Source organism: Ranitomeya imitator, chromosome 2 (genome assembly GCF_032444005.1).
Source record: "Ranitomeya imitator isolate aRanImi1 chromosome 2, aRanImi1.pri, whole genome shotgun sequence".
NCBI lineage: Eukaryota > Metazoa > Chordata > Amphibia > Anura > Dendrobatidae > Ranitomeya > Ranitomeya imitator.
Window position 1 is genome coordinate 540752912 of NC_091283.1, and position 23164 is coordinate 540776075.

A 23164-nucleotide genomic window follows, 5' to 3' on the forward strand; every position below is an offset into this window, starting at 1 on the left:
CCTGAGTCCATATAGCAGAAATTCACCACACACTCTGAGGATTTTCAAGTGATGCAAGAAAAAAACGTTTATTGATGAGAACAAATAAAACAGTAGAAAGTGGCAGAGCGCAGAAAAATTCAGAGCAACTATATAAATGAGTGACGTTTCGACCTATCCCAGGTCTTATTCAATACGTTGTTAATGTTGTCTTGGTGGTGAATGTACACTGTATAGGGAAGCCTCCCTGGTTGTGGTGATGTGTATAATGGCCTGTATAGTCCTTAGAGAGAAAGCGATATGCTTTAAGGTTGTTGTTGGCAGCTCGGGGATAGGTCGAAACGTTACTCAATTATATAGTCGCTCGGAATTTTTTCTGCGCTCTGCCACTTTCTACTGTTTTTTTGTTCTCACCAATAAACGTTTTTTTTTCTTCCATCACTTGAAAATCCTCAGAGTGTGCAGTGAATTTCTACTTTACTGCTTAGGCACCGGCGGCGCCATTTTGGAAGAGACATTTTTTTCTCTAGCAAGATGGCGCCGCTAGTGCCTGTGCAGTAGCAGCTATCCGATAACCAATAGCTGTTATTGCTCAAGTGCGGCATGGCGCCATTTTCAAACTGATTTTTTTTATAGGAATTTATGGATACCATCAAAAAGAATAATTAAATGTGCAATATGGATGTGATCATGCTGCAGCACAGGCGCTGCATCCGGCGCCTGCCTGCAGAAGGGATTTAAAAAAAATATACAGTACAGACCAAAAGTTTGGACACACCTTCTCATTTAAAGATTTTTCTTTATTTTCAGGACTATGAAATTGTACATTCACACTGAAGGCATCAAAACTATGAATTAACACATGTGGAATTATATACTTAACAAAAAAGTGTGAAACAACTGAAATTATGTCTTATATTCTAGGTTCTTCAAAGTAGCCACCTTTTGCTTTGATGACTGCTTTGCACACTCTTGGCATTCTCTTGATGAGCTTCAAGAGGTAGTCACCAGGAATGGTTTTCACTTCACAGGTGTGCCCTGTCAGGTTTAATAAGTGGGATTTCTATCCTTATAAATGAGGTTGGGACCATCAGTTGTGTTGTGCAGAAGTCTGGTGGATACACAGCTGATAGTCCTGCTGAATAGACTGTTAGAATTTGTATTATGGCAAGAAAAAGCAGCTAAATAAAGAAAAATGAGTGGCCATCATTAATTTAAGAAATGAAGGTCAGTCAGTCTGAAAAATTGGGCAAACTTTGAAAGTGTCCCCAAGTGCAGTGACAAAAACCATCAAGCGCTACAAAGAAACTGGCTCACATGTGGACCGCCCTAGGAAAGGAAGACCAAGAGTCACCTCTGCATCTGAGGATAAGTTTATCCGAGTCACCAATCTGTGGAAATCTGTGCTTTGGTCTGATGAGTCCAAATTTGAGATCTTTGGTTCCAACCACCGTGTCTTTGTGCGATGAAGAAAAGGTGAACGGATGGACTGTACATGCCTGGTTCCCAACATGAAGCATGGAGGAGGAGGTGTTATGGTGTGGGGGTGCTTTGCTAGTGACACTGTTGGGGATTTATTCAAAATTGAAGGCATACTGAACCAGCATGGCTACCACAGCATCTTGCAGCGGCATGCTATTCCATCTGGTTTGCGTTTAGTTGGACCACCATTTATTTTTCAACAGGACAATGACCCCAAACACACCTCCAGGCTGTGTAAGGGCTATTTGACCAAGAAAGAGAGTGTGGGGTGCTACGCCAGATGACCTGGCCTCCACAGTCACCAGACCTGAACCCAATCAAGATGGTTTGGGGTGAGCTGGACCGCAGAGTGAAGGCAAAAGGGCCAACAAGTGCTAAGCATCTCTGGGAACTCCTTCAAGATTGTTGGAAGACCATTCCCTGTGACTACCTCTTGAAGCTCATCAAGAGAATGCCAAGAGTGTGCAAAGCAGTCATCAAAGCAAAAGGTGGCTACTTTGAAGAACCTAGAATATAAGACATAATTTCAGTTGTTTCACACTTTTTTGTTAAGTATATAATTCCACTTGTGTTAGTTAATAGTCATGAAAATACAGAAAAATCTTTAAATGAGAAGGTGTGTCCAAACTTTTGGTCTGTACTGTACATATAATATTCATTAAGTAAACTAGGGGGCAGGTCAGTGAGGGATCAATGACCTGTCAGCAGTCTACATTATGAATACCTTATCAGAACACCACATGAAGACCCCCACAGACCGCCCTGGAGCACGAGCATATCATTAGCGTATCATTATAATCAGTATAACAGCGCTGACCTGACACTCTCTATAGGTTACTGAGCACAATCCTGCCGACAGATTCCCTTTTACGAATGTCAGATGTCTCTGTGGTTAAGACTTCTTTATATCACAAAGGTAAGTTTCTAAATTTTCTCTACTGAAAATCTGTTACAAAAACCACCCTACCCACTCTTCATACCTAATGTCTTGCAGTCGAATTCACCTTAATACTACATATTTTTTAATTCTTGTGTCGCTAAATTCAGTGAGCCACAGCTTTTTTATTCCTGTCAATGTAGTTGTATTTTTCAAAATCAGCATTTTGGGATACATATAACTTTTATATTTTTAGGTTGTCGACTACTTTAGCATTGATGCAAGTGAGTACTTCTGGCTGGCGGATGCCGCCACCGACACCAATATCAGCTGATAGTGGGTGTGCCGGGTGTCAGCAGTGTATCAAATTCTTATTTTCCTCACTGAATAAAGTCATGTGTGGTCAATACAAAGGACTGGCACATGACTTATTCCTTTCAAAGACCATACTTAGGACAAGAGGGCACTCATTAATTACGCATAGAGGAAAAGTGATTTTGGCATTTAAATAGGTTCTTTACAGTTAGAGTAGTAATAATACTTTGGGTGGCCCTACTGGAAGAGGGAGTAATTGAAGACACTATATCAACATTTAAAAAAAGGGCTGGGTGGTTTTCTATGAACCACTAACATTTTGTGTTATAAATAATCTAACGATAGATGCATAACTGGTCCAGAAATTTTGATCTTGTTAAACTTATATCTTTATTCAACCTATGTAAATGTGTAACTTTTTTTTTACAATTTGGCAAAATAAAAACACTTTTTAATTTAAAAAAAAAAACAACTTTATTACCTATTAAATCAAACTACGGTATGTAACTTCACAATGTAATCATCTGATCATATTCTCAGCGTACCAAAAGCATTACAGCCTGCCAGTAATTTATCTTCTCTCCCCTAGACTACTATATATCACTACTATCTGGTTTCCTTGCAGAATTAGCGTAACTTAAAAATATTTGTCCTAGTCTACAAACTGCACACTACTGCACATCTCTGCTTTCAATGACATACAACTTTCATTCTCACTTATTACTCACTCCCGTCGGCTGGACTTCTCCTGTGTTGCACCTAGTCTGTGGAGCGAGCTGTTCTGTACCATTTGACATGACGAGAAGAAAGTTTTTTATAATCTTGGTCAGGCAGGACATGCAAATCCATGATGCACTGCAAAGACTGAAGTCAGCAGTGAAAATCCATAGGAAACAAGCAACAGAATTGACATGCTGCATAGCTGAAAATTACAGATTGATTTTTTTTTATACTTTCGGATGGGATTTAAGAAGCCCTTCAATATACACTGCTCAAAAAAAATAAAGGGAACACTTAAACAGCAGAATATAACTCCAAGTAAATCAAACTTCTGTGAAATCAAACTGTCCACATAGGAAGCAACACTGTTTGACAATCAATTTCACATGCTGTTGTGCAAATGGAATAGACAACAGATGGAAATTATTAACAATTATCAAGACACACACAATAAAGGAGTGGTTCCGCAGGTGGGGACCACAGACCACATCTCAGTACTAGTGTTGAGCGATACCTTCCGATATTTGAAAGTATCGGTATCGGATTGTATCGGCCGATATCCGAAAAATATCGGATATCGCCGATACCGATACCCGATACCAATACAAGTCAATGGGACACAAATATCGGAATGTATCCTGGAATGGTTCCCAGGGTCTGAAGGAGAGGAAACTCTCCTTCAGGCCCTGGGATCCATGTTCATGTAAAAAATAAAGAATAAAAATAAAATATATGGATATACTCACCCCTCCGGCAGACCCTGGACCTTAGCGGTGTAACCGGCAGCCTCCATTCCTAAGAATGAGCGGGTGAAGGACCTTCGATGACGTCGCGGCTTGTGATTGGTCACGTGACCGCTCATGTGACCGCTCACGCGACAATCACAAGCCACGATGTCATCGCAGGTCCTTCACTCGCTCATTCTTAGGAACGGAGACTGCCGGTTGCAGCGGTTACAACCAGGGCGCGTCCGAGGGTGAGTATATTCATATTTTTTATTTTTATTCTTTATTTTACACATAAATATTCATCCCGATCCCGATTCCCGATATCGCAAAAATATCGGAACTCGGGATCGGAATTCCGATACCGCAAATATCGGCCGATACCCGATACTTGCGGTATCAGAATGCTCAACACTACTCAGTACCAATGCTTTCTGGCTGATGTTTTGGTCACTTTTGAATGTTGTTTGTGCTTTAACACTCGTGGTGGCATGAGACTGACTCTACAACCCACACAAGTGGCTCAGTTAGTGCAGCTAATCCAGGATGGCACATCAATGCGAGCTGTGGCAAGAAGGTTTGCTGTGTCTGTTAGCGTAGTGTCCAGAGGCTGGAGGCGCTACCAGGAGACAGGCCAGTACACCAGGAGACGTGGATGGGGCCGTAGGAGGGCAACAACCCAGCAGCAGGACCGCTTCCTCAGCCTTTGTGCAAGGAGGAACAGGAGGAGCACTGCCAGATACCTGCAAAATGACATCCAGCAGGCCACAAATGTGCATGTGTCTGCACAAACGGTTAGAAACCGACTCCATGAGGATGATCTGAGTGCCCGACATCCATAGATGGGGGTTGTGCTCACAGCAGAACACCTTACAGAACTTAGCATTTGCCACAGAACTCCAGGTTTTCCCAAATTCGCCACTGGTGCCCTGTGCTCTTCATAGATGTAAGCAGGTTAACACTTAGCACCTGTCACAGATGTGACAGAGTCTGGAGACACCGTGGAGAGCGATATGCTGCCTGCAACATCCTTCAGCATGACCGGTTTGGCAGTGAGTCAGTAATGGTGTGGGGTGGCATTTCTTTGGAGGGCCGCACAGCCCTCAACGTGCTCGCCAGAGGTATCCTGACTGCTATTATGTACCGAGATGAAATCCTCAGACCCCTTGTGAGACCATATGCTGGTGCGGTTGGCCCTGGGTTCCTCCTAATGCAGGACAATGCCAGACCTCATGTGGCTGGAGTATGTCAGCAGTTCCTGCAAGATGAAGGCATTGAAGCTGTGGACTGGCCCGCCCGTTCCCCAGACCTGAATCCGATTGAACACATCTGGGACATCATGTCCCGCACCATCCACCAATGTCACGTTGCAACACAGACTGTCCTGGAGTTGGTGGATGCTTTAGTCCAGGAGGAGATCCCTCAGCAGACCATATGCCGCCTCATCAGGAGCATGCCCAGGTGTTGTAGGGAGATCATACAGGCACGTGGAGGCCACAACCACTACTAAGCATCATTTTCTTGTCTTGAGGCATTTCCACTGAAGTTGGATCAGCCTGTAACTTCATTTTCCACTTTGATTTTGAGCATCATTCCAACTCCAGACCTCCGTGGGATATTAGTTGTGATATTTTTTAGGTTTTATTGTTCGCAACTAGTGTTGAGCATTCCGATACCGCAAGTATCGGGTATCGGCCGATATTTGCGGTATCGGAATTCCGATACCGAGTTCCGATATTTTTGTGATATCGGGAATCGGTATCGGGATTTAGATTAATGTGTAAAATAAAGAATAAAAATAAAAAATATTGATATACTCACCCTCGGACGGGCCCTGGTTGTCACCGCTGCAATCGCCATGTTTTCCTTCCTATGAATGAGCTTGTTAAGTACCTTCGATGACGTCGCGGCTTGTGATTGGTCGCGTGAGCGGTCACATGACCGCTCAGCGACCAATCACAAGCCGCGACGTCATCGAAGGTCATTAAAGCGCTCATTCTTAGGAAGAAAAGCATGGCGATTGCAGCGGTGACAACCAGGGCCCGTCTGAGGGTAAGTATATCAATATTTTTTATTTTTATTCTTTATTTTACACATTAATATGGATCCCAGGGCCTGAAGGAGAGTTTCCTTTCCTTCAGACCCTGGGAACCATTACGGATACCTTCCGATATTTGTGTCCTATTGACTTGTATTGGTATCGGATATCGGTATCGGCGATATCCGATATTTTTCGGATATTGGCCGATACCATCCGATACCGATACTTTCAAATATCGGACGGTATCGCTCAACACTATTCGCAACACATTCCACTATGTAATGAATAAAGATTTACAACTGGAATATTTCATTCAGTGATATCTAGGATGTGGGATTTTAGTGTTCCCTTTATTTTTTTGAGCAGTTTATATTGTTCTCTATATGAATACTGAGTTTACGTGTGTAATCACCAGCAAAAAAAATCCTGACAAAAATCATCCATTCATTCTCTCGAGTCTAGATGGTCTAGTAGTCTAGATGGTCTAATAGTCCATCTGAAATAATATGTACGTATAATATACGTAGATTGTACTTGTCTATATTTGCCCCGTTCACATGTAAAGCGCCATGGAATAAATGGTGCTATAAAAATGTATAATAATAATAAGTTATGTTTACAGTATGTATATATTCTGTAATATAGTTATCTGTTAAGAACAAGTGTGTGACACTTACCCAGTTAGTGCCTTGTTGGAAGAATGGCTTCCAACTATCGGGACGGTCACCAAAAAGCAGGATGTACTTGGTAACCCAGTCATAATAAGTGTTATGTGTTCCCTGAGTGGCAATTCCCTTTATTTTATATTTCCTCTTTAGGTCTATTTGAAGCCATGGATTTTTATCACCAGAGGCAGGAGACCATCCACTGCTGCCTGCAAATGGAGAGAATAGGGAAACAAAGCAACCTGAGTATCAGTAATAATAAAAAGTGAAAGGGACTGTCCAATCACAAGATATTGATGACCTAACTTCAGCATTGATTGTTAATATCAGATCAATGAAAGTTTAGCCCAACCATGATCAGCTGATCATAGGTTTGGCTTCAACTGGATCTGAACAAAGTTGTACTGCCTTGTAATGTCTGTTTTTATATAGGAGCTGTTTTGCTGCACCTGGCAGCAGACACTTCAGACTGAATGAAGCTGTGGAGTGTAGCTCTGTTCAATGTTTCCATACGACACAGCTGATTGTGGGAGTGTTGAGTGTCATCAATATCTTGGGACAACCCCTTTAAGCCACAATAAGAATTTCAGATGCAATTTTTCAGGTATGACACACAATTTACCTCGGCAGGACGCCCAGTATATGATCAAAGCAAATTTAGCAACTTACCATAAAGTCGTGCAAAGTTAGCTGCATAAAAAATAGTGTATCTTGAAGAAGCATCAAATGAAGTAAAGTACAACGGGGAAACCAGGTCATTGTAGCACCATTCTGAAAATAAAAAGAAATAAATGCTGCGTATAAGGACAGGCAGAAAGAAAGGTCATCTACATACAGAAAATAATGGGAAATTCAGTCCTGGTAAGAACATGACATCAGGGTATCCATGAGCCAAAGTAGCTTATATGTTATTTTACCTTCTCCCCGTCCATCCCCCATACACAAATCCTTTTCCGGATCCCTCGCCCAGATACCTGTTGCAGTGACCATTAGCAAATAAAAACTTCACACTGAAATTGGATTAAATGGCCACAGCAGCCTTTTATTAACATTTAATAAAACAATTTAACAATAAAGTCAAAAAGAGGGGGTGTGGTCCTTGAAGCCCCAAAACACCTAATCATAAGTATCCACAGCCCACCGTGGCCCCAGGTCAAGTCTTACCCCCAGCCGCTATGCACCAGCTCGGGGGCAGTTGATAACCAACCTGCCTGAACCACTAAGCAATCGACGGGTCCCTTGATTAACAATTCCATAGGACTGAACAGACCCCGTCCAACCGAAATTCCTTAGGGGAGTCCAGGACCTCTTGAGATCCCCCCCTACCAATCCACCATTTCCATTTCCACCAACTTCGAGGACCTTCCCCCCTACGCCACGATGCCATGATGAAATATCAAGATTTACCGCTCCACACTTTCAAAGCTGTCTCGATGCTTTCTTGTATGGCCAAGCACCACATATCCGTGCCCACTGCATTCAAATGAACACCGTCCGCTCTCCAATAACTTCCTTCACCGGATTCCAAATCCACATGCCTAACTACCACCGCCCCATTCCTTCCCATAAAATGAGAAATTGCTCTATTCAACTTGATCCTTGCTTTATTAACCCCTGCCACTGATCTTGCTCCTCGCCAAACCTTCCGCGGAATATCGGACCAAACCACCACCACTTTTGGAAACATCGCCCACAGCCTTAGCATGTCAAACTTAATGTCCTTTATCAAGTCTCTGCAAGGCCTCTTACCTAGATCGTTCCCTCCTAAATGTATAACAACTATGTCAGGAACCCGGTCCAACCGAACGAAGCGATGAAATTCAGACAAAAACTGACCCCAAACCATCCCCCTTTTACCACTCCACCGTAGGGTTGCCGATTCTTGATGAAAACCCAATTGACGCCCAGATGGACGCACCGCTGCCCTCAACGCTGCCCAGAAGACGAATGAGTGTCCCATAATCCAAATTAACCGTTGATGATGGTCTGCAACAGAAAAGGGGGGGGGGGAAATAAACATCTCAAATCAGGTTTAGACGAACATAAGACCGAACTCTCTCAGATTCCCAGCGTCCAATCTTCTTTATCACGTCTTCATGTAAACCCCAGCTAGCAGCTTCTGTTGCTGCCCCAATTCTGAACGAATGACCATTATACTCCGCAGCTGGTAAACCCCCCTCCTCCAAACATCGTCTGAAAACCGCTACAAATTGAAACCTGGACAAAAAGGAGCCGTCAGCATGAACCAACAACGGCTCCCTTAATGACCCCCCGCGTTACATAAAATTCCTCAAACACACCGGGCACATGGGAAAACCACGAACCTCAAACAGTACCACTTTACAACCTCTCCCGCTCATGTCTGTTTTTGAGGAGCGAAGGAACAGCACCACAGATGTCCACGTCTTCCCTCAGCAAGCCTCCCCTTATAAACCTAGATGGACTAATGAGCTCTCCTAAGTGGAAAGCGCCAAAAAACGCCAAAGAAAATGCGGCCTTAAACAGATCATTTTCCCATGCAGAAGAGCATATGACAGATAACTTTTAACAATCACCAGTAGTACTTCATAAGAAACGGGCCACCTGCCGTCTACTGACCTCCTTCCTCTTTTCATACCTCTTACTACTTGCCGTACCAAAAATGATTTAGTTTCATCAGTCACTCCTCTGACTTTAAACCAAATGATAACCCCACCACAAACGTACTCAGTTTCGACACTGACCATCCCGACTCCCAACCATGACCCAACAACAACAATTTACTCTCATCCTCGATATCAGTGCTTATTGATGCCCTCCAAGCCTCCCAAATATTCCAAGCTTGGCCGTACTGCCTCCAAGACCTGTCCGCAAGTGACTTAGAAAAAAGATGCCTCACGGCCCGCAAGGCAGGATCCATAATTCCGCTGGACACTCCGTGCCCTGCGAGTCCGACTCCAAATGCCGTTCCCACTGTGAACAAAAAAGAGAATCAGCAACAGAGTTAGCAGTGCCAAAACCAACTTCCACTACAATCCATAAGTTAAATTTTAAATCCACAAACACCAAGTGCTGTAATACCCTCACAACTGACGGTGATGCGTCCGAGAGAGTATTTATCGCCAAAACTGTACCGGCATGTTCCCAAAGAAAACATATTTTTATGTTTTGAATCACTTCCCCCCACCGAGCCAGCGCAACAACTCTGGGGAACAACTGAATCAGAATGCGGTTTGACACCAAACCTGAATCACTCCATGACTGAGGCCACTTCGTCACCATCGAGTCGCTGCGAAAATACAAATCGAAACCGTGGCTTTCATCTACCTTAATAAACAAACCCAAAACGTCAGCATCCACGATTGGGCAGATCCAAATGGAACGACCATTATAATTCTCCAAAAATTGTTCCCACACTTTCAAAACATCTCTCATTTCTTTCTTCAGTCTGATAAAATGCAAAGGGGATTTAACCCCTGCTGTCGCCTATGATAGCCGCCAACAAAAAACACGGCCCATTGGCAAAATCCTGCACGCAAAATGTAGATTGCCTAACAATGACTGTACCTCCCTCAGAGTTAGTTTACGTGAACTCGCTGCTCTCCCTACCTCAATCTTCAAAGCCGTCACTTTATCTTCTGGCAATCTACACTCCATAGCCATTGTGTCAATCTCGATCCCTAAAAAACTGAGTGAAACAACCGGCCCAACTGTCTTGTCAGCTGCTAAAGGAATCCCAAACTTTTGAGACATTCTTTCCATGGTATGCAATAAAATTGAACAATCAGCAGCCTGTGCTGGACCAATAAATAAGAAGTCGTTGAGATAATGGATACAGGAATTCAAACAGGAAACATCCTTAACCACCCATTCTAAAAACGTACTAAAAGTTGCAAAATAGGCACACGAAATCGAACACCCCATAGGGAGACAACGGTCCACAAAAAATCCCTCATCCCAAAAACAACCTAACAAATGCATGCGCTCTGGGTGTACTGGTAATAAACGAAATGCTGCTTCAATATCTGTTTTAGCTAGTAATGCCCCTTTTCCGCATAATCTAACCCAGTCTACAGCTGCATCGAATGACGTAAATAAAACCGAACACAACTGAGGATCAATCCCGTCATTTACTGATGAGCCTTTTGGGAATGATAAATGATGAATAAGTCTAAATTTATTGGGCTCTTTTTTGGGAACTACCCCAAGTGGTGAAACCCTCAGGTTACTGAAGGGGGCCGCTTCGAAGGGACCGGCCATCCTACCCAAGGTGACCTCCTTTTTTAACTTTTCAGAGACCACATCCAGAAACTCTAAAGCCGATTTTAAATTCTTTTTTGACAACGTGACTTCTTGTTCAATAAATGGGATCCTAAAGCCTTCCTTAAAACCGTCTTTCAACAACTCTGCCGCCGCTACGTCAGGGTACCTATTTAGATAGGCTTCCATCTCTTCCAGACGAACCGGGGTCACCCCTTTTTTCAATTGTATCACTTCCTTCCTGCCTGCCTCCCCGGAAAGATTTTGAGGCCCCATGTGTTCCCCCACAAGATGAGCATTCGTGCCTAAATTTACATTTTCCCCCGAATCTGCAATTCCCCTCATTAAATGAGAAACACAGTCCTATACGCCTCACCTATTGCATCCATGTAACAAAACAGGCCTGAACAATTCTCTGGCGCCTTTTCACCAATTACACTTGCCAAAATGGCAAACGCTTGAAATTTGAGAAATTTCTAGTGATTAACCGGTACCTTGTCCTTTCTTCGTCCTCTTTTTTAGTATCCTCCCTCCTAACCCTATCCAAATTAAAACGCTCCAACGGCAACAGAGAAAAAATCTCTATATATTCCCCTTTCCATATTTTGTCTCTCACCTTGATTTTTAAGTGAGCCCCCAATGGGCCTTCAAAACATACATATACTTCCCCTTTTGCCGCATCGTCCAGGCGTACCGTATCATCCTTCTCTCTTTCGCCACCCTCCCTTGCAGTACAACTAGTACTAGCCGAGTCATCCATAACTGTGTTGCCTCCAGACGCCCCACCCCTCCCTGTCACCGACTGAGTACTACTAGCATCCGCAACCTCAGTACTTGAAATTCCCCCATTGTCAAAGGAACCCTTAACGCCTAACACAGAGTTCCCAGTCCCCAACCACGCTGCTGATGGAAATGCTACTCTCGCACCTCCCCCAGACCCCAATAAAAAGGCTAAATCCCTAAGCCCATGCAACAATACCCCCATGCCCCCACTCACCTCCCCCCCCCCGTTTAACAACTCCCACCCCATACCCTCAATAACCGGCAAGCAGGGATTAAAAGGAAAAATACGCTCGCTTTCACCTGGCTGCCTGGGTGCTGTGCTGGATCCATAATGTAACGATCTTCTGCTCTCACTGTAGCCACGGGGTCGTCCTGTAAGCCCAGCTGCTGGAAACTTTCGGCTGGTGCTGTAGCTACCAGGCCAGGGACCCCTGAGGCGGACGCTGCGCTGTTGGTGACTCCTGTCATGCTGTGTGCTGCTGCATTTGAGCTTCGCTGCGCTTGTGCAGGGGAAGCAGAATCGTTGCCCGAGGCAGCCGAACGCTGCCCGCCTCCCAGGAAGGCTGTGGGAACCAACCCCCCACCTTGGCCTGCGCTGTGCCTCCGTCTGCCACGTGGCGCCGTCGCCGACCGCGCTCTGCTGCCTGGGCCAGCCGACTGCCGCCCGCTATGACTCCCACGCTGAGGGGCTGACAGGTAAGGCCCCCACCTCCTAGACTCCCACTCTCATCCTCGCAGAGCAGGCCTTGCTGCCACGCAAGCGCCCGCCGGCCCTGGTCCCGACTCCCGCTGAGGTGCACTCACCGCCGTGAGGGAAGCAGACGCTTCCCCTGTTGCAGGTCCCGCAGGCTGGTCGGATTCCTCCCAGTTCTCTGACGAGGCGCGGGCTGCCTGCGGCCTGTGTCAGGTACCGGAGGGTCCCTGGATGGGCTCCTTACTCGGCGCCGGAGCCTGGGGGTGGCATCTGCGTTAAGGCGCGCCAGAGGCCTGGATCTCCGCGGCCGTCTGCCTGCAGATGGAGCTTATGAGCCTCCTGCCGCCGCCCCCTGCAATAAGCTGCTGATGGATGTCTGCAGTCACGCCGTTCCTTGGGTGCCTGCAGCCTCCCTCAAGCTTTGCAGCAAGGCTTTTACCTCCGAATCCCCCATCAGAAACACGGAGCTTTCTCTGACCGGTGGGTGCCCGACTGGTTGATCCACTAATATGGCTACCTCCGTTTAAAATACCGCCTTTTTTGAATCCCTCTATCCCCTCCCACTCAGTGACCTTATCGCCCCAGCATTCCCCATTAACCCTTTATGTACTTTTAAAACTGAACGCTCCTCATTCTATCACGTCTCCTTGTCATGTCGGCCTCCCCTTTGCATTTTTTTATTATTAATGCATCCAGACAAAATTGACGAATAAACGTTTTCGGTCCGGCAAAGGATCTTCATCAGACAATTCTTTAGTGTGAACTGGATGTAGAAGTAATCTAAGAAATTATAAGGAGCGTCCACAGATTATATAGGTTATATAACAGCCTGCTGCAATAGGTATAATCTGCTGCAATAGGTATGATCTGAGATATGGAACACCAATCACACAGGGAGGATAAAGCGCCGGGGTATGTGGCAACATCAGTTGCAGAGGCAAAGTGCTGTGTCCGGATCAGTGAGGAGGAAGTGTGGCAACATGCTGTGCAGCAGGAAGGACACTCCTATTGCAGCAGGCTGTTATATAACCTATCTGTGGACACTCCTTATACCTTCTTAGATTGCTTCTACATCCAGTTGACACTAAAGAATTGTCGGATGAAGGTCCTTTGCCGGACCGAAAGCATTCATTCGTCAATTTTATTCAGATGCATTAATAATAAAAAGAAGCACAATAATTTTTCTCACTACTTAGTGCCAGGGTTGGTTTTAGGGCAGAGACAGACTGCCGTATAACTCGCACAATGATAGCATCGCAGTGCATGGACTGGCCGGAACCTCAGCTAACCAAAGCATGACAGCGTGATGTATTTCTATGGAATTGACAAGCTCAGGTCAGGAGAGCAGACAGCCAGTACGAGATATACAATGCGATCGCACAAGTTATATGGCAGTCTGTCTCTGCCCTTAGACAAAGTATGATGCAGGGCAAAAATCTAAGTAGGACCCCAAAATATAGCATCATTACACAGAAACATTTAGGATGCTTTTACATGAGCCCATTTCAGTTAAACAAGCAGTGATTGACTATACTTAAAGGGAAGGTGCCACCAGTTTTCTTGTAGTTTGTTTTTGTGTGAAATTAAGCTTAAAATAGTAAATAAAATATATTAATGCAATGTTTGCACTGTTTGCAAACATTTCTATATGAAAAATATTATATACTGTATTTTCTTACAAATATACATATTTACCACTAGGGGGAGCATTTTCCGTTTTAGACCTCAAGCAGCTATAGTAAGGCTTACCAGCTTGAGGAGGGTATGTGCACACGTCAGGATTTCTTGCAGAAATTTTCCTGACAAAAAACGGACATTTCTGCCAGAAATCCGCATGCGTTTTTACCGCGTTTTTGATGCGTTTTTGGTGCGTTTTTATACGTTTTTTCCCAAATGCATAGAATAGTGGGAAAAACGCAGAAAATCCGCAAAATTAATGAACATGCAGAATGCATTCTAAATGATAGGATGCATAATGTATGCATTTTTAAAGAGTTTTTATTGAATTTTTACCACGAAAAAACGCGAAAAAGCCTTAACGTGTGCACATAGCCTTACTGTTAGCTGGAAAATGTAGGCTGTAACTGCTGACATCACCATTTGTCCTCCCCTTTTGGGTGGTCTAATATCCCTGGGGCAGAATGAAGAGCAGCATCACAGGGCAGCCCCATTTTGTGTGTGACTGCCCTGTGACCTGGTATCACCAGCAGTTACTGCATCAGAAGCACAGCTTGTTTACAGAGGAGCAGAACACAGTGGGCTCAGCAGCATGGTGGACTGGAGGGAGAGTGAAGACATGTGGTATGTATGCAGCAGCATTGTCTGAGAGGAGCTGTCGGTGACACATCGATCAGTAAGGCCGGTTTCACACGTCAGTGGCTCCGGTACGTGAGGTGACAGTTTCCTTACGTACCGGAGCCACTGACACACATAGACACATAAAAATCAATGCATCTGTGCAGATGTCATTGATTTTGTGCGGACCGTGTCTCCGTGTGCCAAACACGGAGACATGTCAGTGTTCATGGGAGCGCACGTATTACACGGACCCATTAAAGTCAATGGGTCCGTGTAAAACACGTACCACACACGGACGTTGTCCGTGTGCAGTCCGTGTGCCTGCAGGAGACAGCGCTACATTAAGCGCTGTCCCCCCCACTGGTGCTGAAGCCGCGATTCATATCTTCCCTGCAGCAGCGTTTGCTGTAGAGAAGATATGAATAATTGTGTGTAAAATCAAGATCTATGTGCCCACCCCCCTCCCACCCCCTGTGCGCCCCCCCCCCTTCTACTGTATTCGGTCACGTGGGGCCGCCGATTACAGTCATGAATATCTGGCTCCACCTCCCATAGGGGTAGAGCCGCATATTCATTACTGTAAATGAGCGGCCCCACGTGACCGCATACAGTAGAGGCTGCGGCCAGGACAGGAAGCAGCGACAGCCAACGGGGGAGCTGGGTGAGTATTTTCAGAACAGCGGGGGGGCGCACAGGGGGTGGGACATGGACCTTTATTTTATACACGATAAACTTAAAAAAAAAGGATTATTCATATCTTCGCATATAATGCTGCTGCACAGAAGATTTGAATCGCGGTTTCAGCACGATGCAGGGGACAGCGCTAAACTTTAGCGCTGTCTCCTGCCCGCTCCTTGTGGTACCCAGTGGGCACACGGGCGGCACACGTGTGCCGCACGTGTGCCACACTGATGTGCCACATAAACGCAGGGGCACACGGACACGGATAATTACGGTACCGATTTTTTCCGGTACCGGAATTATCTGGACATGTGGGACTGCCCTAAGAAGGAGATCCAGGTAATTGTATTTGTAACTTTAACCCCACTAATTCTCATAGTCGCCTCCCCTAGTGTTGGTGTATGGTAAGTAATTTGCAGTATAACTTGAAATTCAGTGCATGCAGTCCTTTGCAAAACTTTAGTACTTTATTTTGTGCAATACTCCCAAATTCATATAATATTGTTATTATTATTATTATAAGATGAGATCAATTTGTTTTTACTTTTGTCAAAATTATTTGTGCAGTTGGAAAGACGGTATGGTACACACAACATGCTACACGTACACACTTTGCTACACACATAAACACACTACATACATGTTACTTGTATACCCTGCACGTCACACGCAAACACTATGTCACATCACACATAAACTGCATGTTACACACACTGTATGTAAGGCCGGGATCACACATGCAAGAAACACGTCCGTGTCTCGCATCTGAAATCCAAGCTCTGGCGCCGACACTTGGGAGCGGAGCGTGCGGCTCCATGTGTTGCTATGCGGCCGCATGCTCCGCTCCACAGTGCCGGCGCCACAGCTTGGTTTTCACATGCGAGACACGGACGTGTTTCTCGCATGTGTTCCCAGCCTAACACACACTCTATTCTCCACATACACTGTATGTTGTACGCACTACATGCTACAGACATTGTGTGCTAGATAAACACACTCAATGCTACACACACTAAATATTACAGTATATGCACATTCCATGCTACGCACATTTCATATGCTGTATTTTGCACACAATTCCTGCTACACAGCTTGTTACATACATACATATAAACTTAATTTTACACACACATTCTATGTTACGTTACCCACTGCATGTGAGTCGCCCACCAGGGCAGCAGGGTACTCGGCACCGGGTCCGGTCGCTATTAACCCCTTTCTGACCTCAGACAGGCTAGTACGTCCGAGGTCAGATCCCCTACTTTGATATGGGCTCCGGCGCTGAGCCCACATCAAAGCCGCGACATGTCAGCTGTTTTGTACAGCTGACATGTGCGTGCAATAGTGGTGAGTGGAATCGCGATCCACCCGCCGCTATTAACTAGTTAAATGCCGCTGTCAAACGCAGCCGGAAATGCGCTTATCGCCGATCCCATCACATGATCGGGGGTCAGCGATGCGTTGCTATAACAACCCGAGGTCTCCTTGAGACCTCTATGGTTGTTGATGCCGGCTTGCTGTGAGCCCCACCCTGTGGTCGGCGTTCATAGCAAGCCTGTAATTCTACTACACAGAGGCGATCTATGCTTCGCCTCTATGTAGCAGAGCCGATTGAGTTGTGCCAGCTTCTAGCTTCCCATGGAGGCTATTGAAGCATGGCAAAAGTTAAAAAAAAATGTAAAAAAAAAATGAAATAAATAAAAAAAAAAAAAGTTTAAATCACCCCCCTTTTGCCCGCCCCATTCAAAATAAAATACTAAAAATAAAATCAAATATACACATATTTGGTATCGCCGCGTTCAGAATCGCCTGATTTATCAACAAAAAAAAGAATTAACCTGATCGCTAAACGTTTTTTTGGTCGCCACGACATTGCATTAAGATGCAATAACGGGCGATCAAAAGAACGTATCTGCACCAAAATGGTATCATTAAAAACATCAGCTCGGCGTGCAAAAAATAAGCCCTCACCTGACCCGATGTCCAAAAAAGATTACACGCTACGGGTATTAAAGCAAAGTTTGGAATTTTTTTTCACCACTTAGATAAAAAATAACCTAGACATGTTTGGTGTCTATGAACTCAAAATGACGTGGAGAATCACAGTGGCAGGTCAGTTTTAGCATCTAGTGAACCTAGCAAAAAAGCCATACAAAAAACTCATGGGATTGCACTTTTTTTGTAATTTCACCGTACTTGGAATTTTTTTCCCATTTTTTAGTACATAACATGGTACAATCAATGATGTCGTTCAAAAGAACAACTCGTCCCGCAAAAAATAAGCCCTCACATGGCCATATTGACAGAAAAATAAAAAAGTTATGGCTCTGGGAAGGAGGGGAGCGAAAAACAAACACGGAAAAACGGAAAATCCCAAGGTCATGAAGGGGTTAAAGGGGATGTCACGGTGGCTGTGACCCGGTCTGTGGCCCTGGGACTCACTGTAAAAGGGAACTGTCTTTAAAGGGGAATTGTGAATAAGTTTGTCGTGACGCCACCTGAAGTGTTCGGTCAATAGTGGGACCGACACTGCTTTAAAGGGGTCCTCTGGGGGATGTTGTTGCAGCAATGATGGTGATACTTCCCACAGGTGAAGCGGGGTCCCCAGGGGCCCTAAAGTGTATGGTGATGTTGGTGTTTGCCGGTCAATGAGTAAAGGACACAAGTTGTAAAGTCTTTACCTGGTTTACTGTAGTTGGCAGGCAACAGTCCAGGGTACCGGCAACAGGTACATTAGGAGTCCAGGCAGACCGGAAACAAGTGAAATCCCCTTGGCAAGTCAGGTTGGGAGCCTTCCACTGTGCACTTGCTATAGTCCCTTGCTGTCTGTAATGTCCTAACAAGGTCCAGGTTCTTTCCCCTGTCCTGGGACAGGTACCTGTATGATAGGCAGCTTGAGCCGTTCCTTCTGGGGTCTCTGCATGGTGACTCCAGGCTCCAGGGTGCTGCTGTACCACAGGCTTAATTTGGGCAGTATACATGTAGTTCTGTGCCCTCTGGTTCTGCTAGGTGTCCTACAGTTCTATTCTAGACTTGGGCTCCCGGTACCCGGTCTCTGCGCATTGGCTCCTCGGAGGCCCACTTGCAGCCTTCTTGAGCCCTGAAATCTCTCCTCTGCTCCTTTCCTGTCTGCTCTCCAGACTCAACTACTCTCACTGGTCTCTCTGGACCAACTGGCTGCACCAGACTGAACTGACTCCTCCTCAAAACCAGGATCTTTATTCAAGGAAGCTGCCCTAAAACAGGGTTTTGAGCTCCCCCTCCTGGCCTGGATTCAGAAGGTGTTGTGTGTGTGATTTACCTGCCAAAGAGATCCCTCTTGTTTCCAGGCATAGTACTACCCTCCCCGAGAGTAAGGCAGCACTACTGTGGTAACCTGAACTCCTGGGATGCCACACATGTTACACAAACTGCATGTTATATACACACACACTCCATGCTACACCCACAAACGCTTTATGCTACACACACACACACACACTCCATGTTACACACAAGCAGCATGTTACACACACACCATTCTACACACACACTATATGCTAACCAGACTATATGTTACACACCATGCTACACACAAACACTGTATCTTATAATCATACTCCATGGGACACACACTGTACGTTACACACAAACTGCATGTTACACAGTTTCATACATACATAGAAACTCAGGGGCGGACACTGACAGTTTGGGGCCCCTGTGGAAGAAATGTGACTGGGCCCCCTCCTTTTATAGAGACAAAGATATATATTATATATATATATATATATATATATATATATATATATATATATACAGTGGGGCAAAAAAGTATTTAGTCAGTCAGCAATAGTGCAAGTTCCACCACTTAAAAAGATGAGAGGTGTCTGTAATTTACATCATAGGTAGACCTCAGCTATGGGAGACAAACTGAGAAAAAAAAATCCAGAAAATCACATTGTCTGTTTTTTTAACATTTTCTTTGCATTTTATGGTGGAAAATAAGTATTTGGTCAGAAACAAACAATCAAGATTTCTGGCTCTCACAGACCTGTAACTTCTTCTTTAAGAGTCTCCTCTTTCCTCCACTCATTACCTGTAGTAATGGCACCTGTTTAAACTTGTTATCAGTATAAAAAGACACCTGTGCACACCCTCAAACAGTCTGACTCCAAACTCCACTATGGTGAAGACCAAAGAGCTGTCAAAGGACACCAGAAACAAAATTGTAGCCCTGCACCAGGCTGGGAAGACTGAATCTGCAATAGCCAACCAGCTTGGAGTGAAGAAATCAACAGTGGGAGCAATAATTAGAAAATGGAAGACATACAAGACCACTGATAATTTCCCTCGATCTGGGGCTCCACGCAAAATCCCACCCCGTGGGGTCAGAACGATCACAAGAACGGTGAGCAAAAATCCCAGAACCACGCGGGGGGACCTAGTGAATGAACTGCAGAGAGCTGGGACCAATGTAACAAGGCCTACCATAAGTAACACACTACGCCACCATAGACTCAGATCCTGCAGTGCCAGACGTGTCCCACTGCTTAAGCCAGTACATGTCCGGGCCCGTCTGAAGTTTGCTAGAGAGCATTTGGGTGATCCAGAGGAGTTTTGGGAGAATGTCCTATGGTCTGATGAAACCAAACTGGAACTGTTTGGTAGAAACACAACTTGTCGTGTTTGGAGGAAAAAGAATACTGAGTTGCATCCATCAAACACCATACCTACTGTAAAGCATGGTGGTGGAAACATCATGCTTTGGGGCTGTTTCTCTGCAAAGGGGCCAGGACGACTGATCCGGGTACATGAAAGAATGAATGGGGCCATGTATCGTGAGAGTTTGAGTGCAAACCTCCTTCCATCAGCAAGGGCATTGAAGATGAAACGTGGCTGGGTCTTTCAACATGACAATGATCCAAAGCACACCGCCAGGGCAATGAAGGAGTGGCTTCGTAAGAAGCATTTCAAGGTCCTGGAGTGGCCTAGCCAGTCTCCAGATCTCAACCCTATAGAAAACCTTTGGAGGGAGTTGAAAGTCCGTGTTGTCAAGCGAAAAGCCAAAAACATCACTGCTCTAGAGGAGATCTGCATGGAGGAATGGGCCAACATACCAACAACAGTGTGTGGCAACCTTGTGAAGACTTACAGAAAACGTTTGACCTCTGTCATTGCCAACAAAGGATATATTACAAAGTATTGAGATGAAATTTTGTTTCTGACCAAATACTTATTTTACACCATAATATGCAAATAAAATGTTAAAAAAACAGACAATGTGATTTTCTGGATTTTTTTTTCTCAGTTTGTCTCCCATAGTTGAGGTCTACCTATGATGTAAATTACAGACGCCTCTCATCTTTTTAAGTGGTGGAACTTGCACTATTGCTGACTGACTAAATACTTTTTTGCCCCACTGTATATATATATATATATATATATATATATATATATATATATATATATATGTATATATTGGATTATATAGATCCCTGTTTTTTTTATTACATACTGCCCTGTCTTGTTAGATGTATAATGCAATGATGGCTGATGGAGCATGGGAAAGCTTCTTTTCTAATGGAGTAGCTGATGGACTGGTCGTCTGGTCACCGGCTCCTCCATCAGCAGTCATTTTATATCTAAAAAGAGTGGGGACTATGTAATAAAAGAGGGCGCTGTGAATAACAAAAACAACAAGAACACACTATGTAAAAGACAGTACTGTACATAACAGCAGAGGAAGCTATATAATATGGGATGGCACCATATATAACTAGAGAGAATGGTATAAAACAAGGGACAATGTTAAACATAATAAAAGAGGAAACTATGTAACTAAGGATGGTGTTATACAGAATTAGTGAGTACACTATATACTAAGTTACTGTGTTATACCTAATAAGTACGCACACTCTATGCTAAGGGACTGTGTTAGACATAATAAGCGATAATGTCTTCCTCCACCTCCCCCTGTTCCTAAGGCCATTATAAGTCCCCCTTCCTCTCATCCCAATCCCCCACACTCCTCATTGTCCTCTGTTGTGAATTCTGCTCTTGGGCTCCCTCCGGTGGTTATGAGTGGTAGTGCTGCTGTCTTTGGATCGCAGCATTTATCAGGTGTGTCCACTTATTGCAATTTGGACTGGGCTATTTAGCCTTGCTTGATCCTTTAGTCAGTGCCAGTTGTCCATTGTTTTTGGAGGATTCACATCCCTGACTGGTCTCTCCAGTTTTGCTGTTCTTTTCATCAAAGATAAGTTCTGGCTTTGTTTTTGCTGTCCACATGCTGTGGGCCTTATAGTTCTGTGCATTTTCATGTTTTGTCTTGTCCAGCTTTGCCTGTGTAAGGATTTTTTGCAGCCAAGCTGTATCTCTGGAGATGCAGATATACCCTCCATGTCTTTAGTCAGATGTGGAGATTTGTATTTTCTGTGGTGGATATTTTCTAGTGTTTTAATGCTGACCGCATTGTACTCTGTCCTATTCTTTCTTTTTAGCTAGAAAGGCCTCCTTTGCTAAATCCTGATTTCAGTCTGCGTATGTCATTTCCCTCTCCTCTCACAGTCAATATTTGTGGGGGGCTGTCTATCCTTTGGGGATTTTCTCTGAGGCAAGATAGTTTTCCCGTTTCTATCTTTAGGGGAAGTTAGTCCTTAGGCTGTGTCGAGGTGTCTAGGGAGTGTTAGGTACATCCCTCGGCTACTTCTAGTTGCGGTGCTAAGTTCAGGGTCTGCGGTCAGTACAGGTACCACCTTCTCCAGAGTACATCACATGCTGCTCCTAGGCCACCAGATCATAACAGTCCTCCTCCCCCCGCATCCCATTTTTGTCCTCTCCCCCACCCCATCATTGCCCTCTTCACCACCGTTATCATTGCCTTCTCCACCACCACTATCATTGCTTTCTCCCCCACCACCCCATATCATTGCCCATTCCATCACCTCCATCATTTCCTCCTCCCCCACCACTCCCATCATTGCTCATTCCACCACCTCCATCATTGCCTTCTCCCCCACCATCCCCATTATTGCCCTTACCACCATCATTATCCTTTCCACCACCACCACCATCATTGCATTCTCCCCCTGCCGCCCCATCAATGTTCTTTCCACCACCTCCATCATTGCTTTTCCCTCACCACCCCATCATTGCCCTTTCCACCACATCCATCATTTCTTCCCCTTCTGCCCCCATTATTGCCCTTTCCACTACCCCCATCATTGCCTTCTCCCTCACCATCATTGCCGATTCCATCACCTCCATCATTTCCTCCTCCCCCACCACCCCAATCGTTGCCCATTCCACCAACTCCATCACTTCCTCCTCCCCACCATACCCATCCTTGCCCATTCCACCACTTCCATCATTTCCGTCTACCCTACCATCCCCATCATTGCCCTCTCCATCATCCCATAATTGCCTTCTCCACATCAGCTTAATCATTGCCTTTTCCACCACATCCATCATTTTCTCCTCCCACACCATCCCCATCCTTGCCCATTCCACCACTTCAATCATTTCCTCCTCCCCCATCATCCCCATCATTTCCCTCTCCATCACTCCATCATTGCCTTCTCCCCATCAGCCCCATCATTGCCCTCTCCTCCCCCTACACACAGACACACACAGCACCATTCACCTCTCTCTGCACATTGCCCTGCAGTGCTACGCATGCACGCACAC

The 23164-nt window shown here is 45.0% G+C and overlaps 1 protein-coding gene across 1 annotated transcript in view; it reads right to left on the reverse strand.

Annotated features, from left to right (window-relative positions):
- Positions 1–23164, reverse strand: part of CNTNAP1 (contactin associated protein 1) — a 217797-nt gene that overhangs the window by 140594 nt on the left and 54039 nt on the right. Inside the window, exons 2-3 of the mRNA XM_069751911.1 lie at positions 7474–7575; positions 6817–7013 (exon numbers count right to left, since the gene is read on the reverse strand). Coding sequence (XP_069608012.1) covers positions 6817–7013; positions 7474–7575 — 299 coding nt within the window. The remainder of the gene's footprint in view (positions 1–6816; positions 7014–7473; positions 7576–23164) is intronic.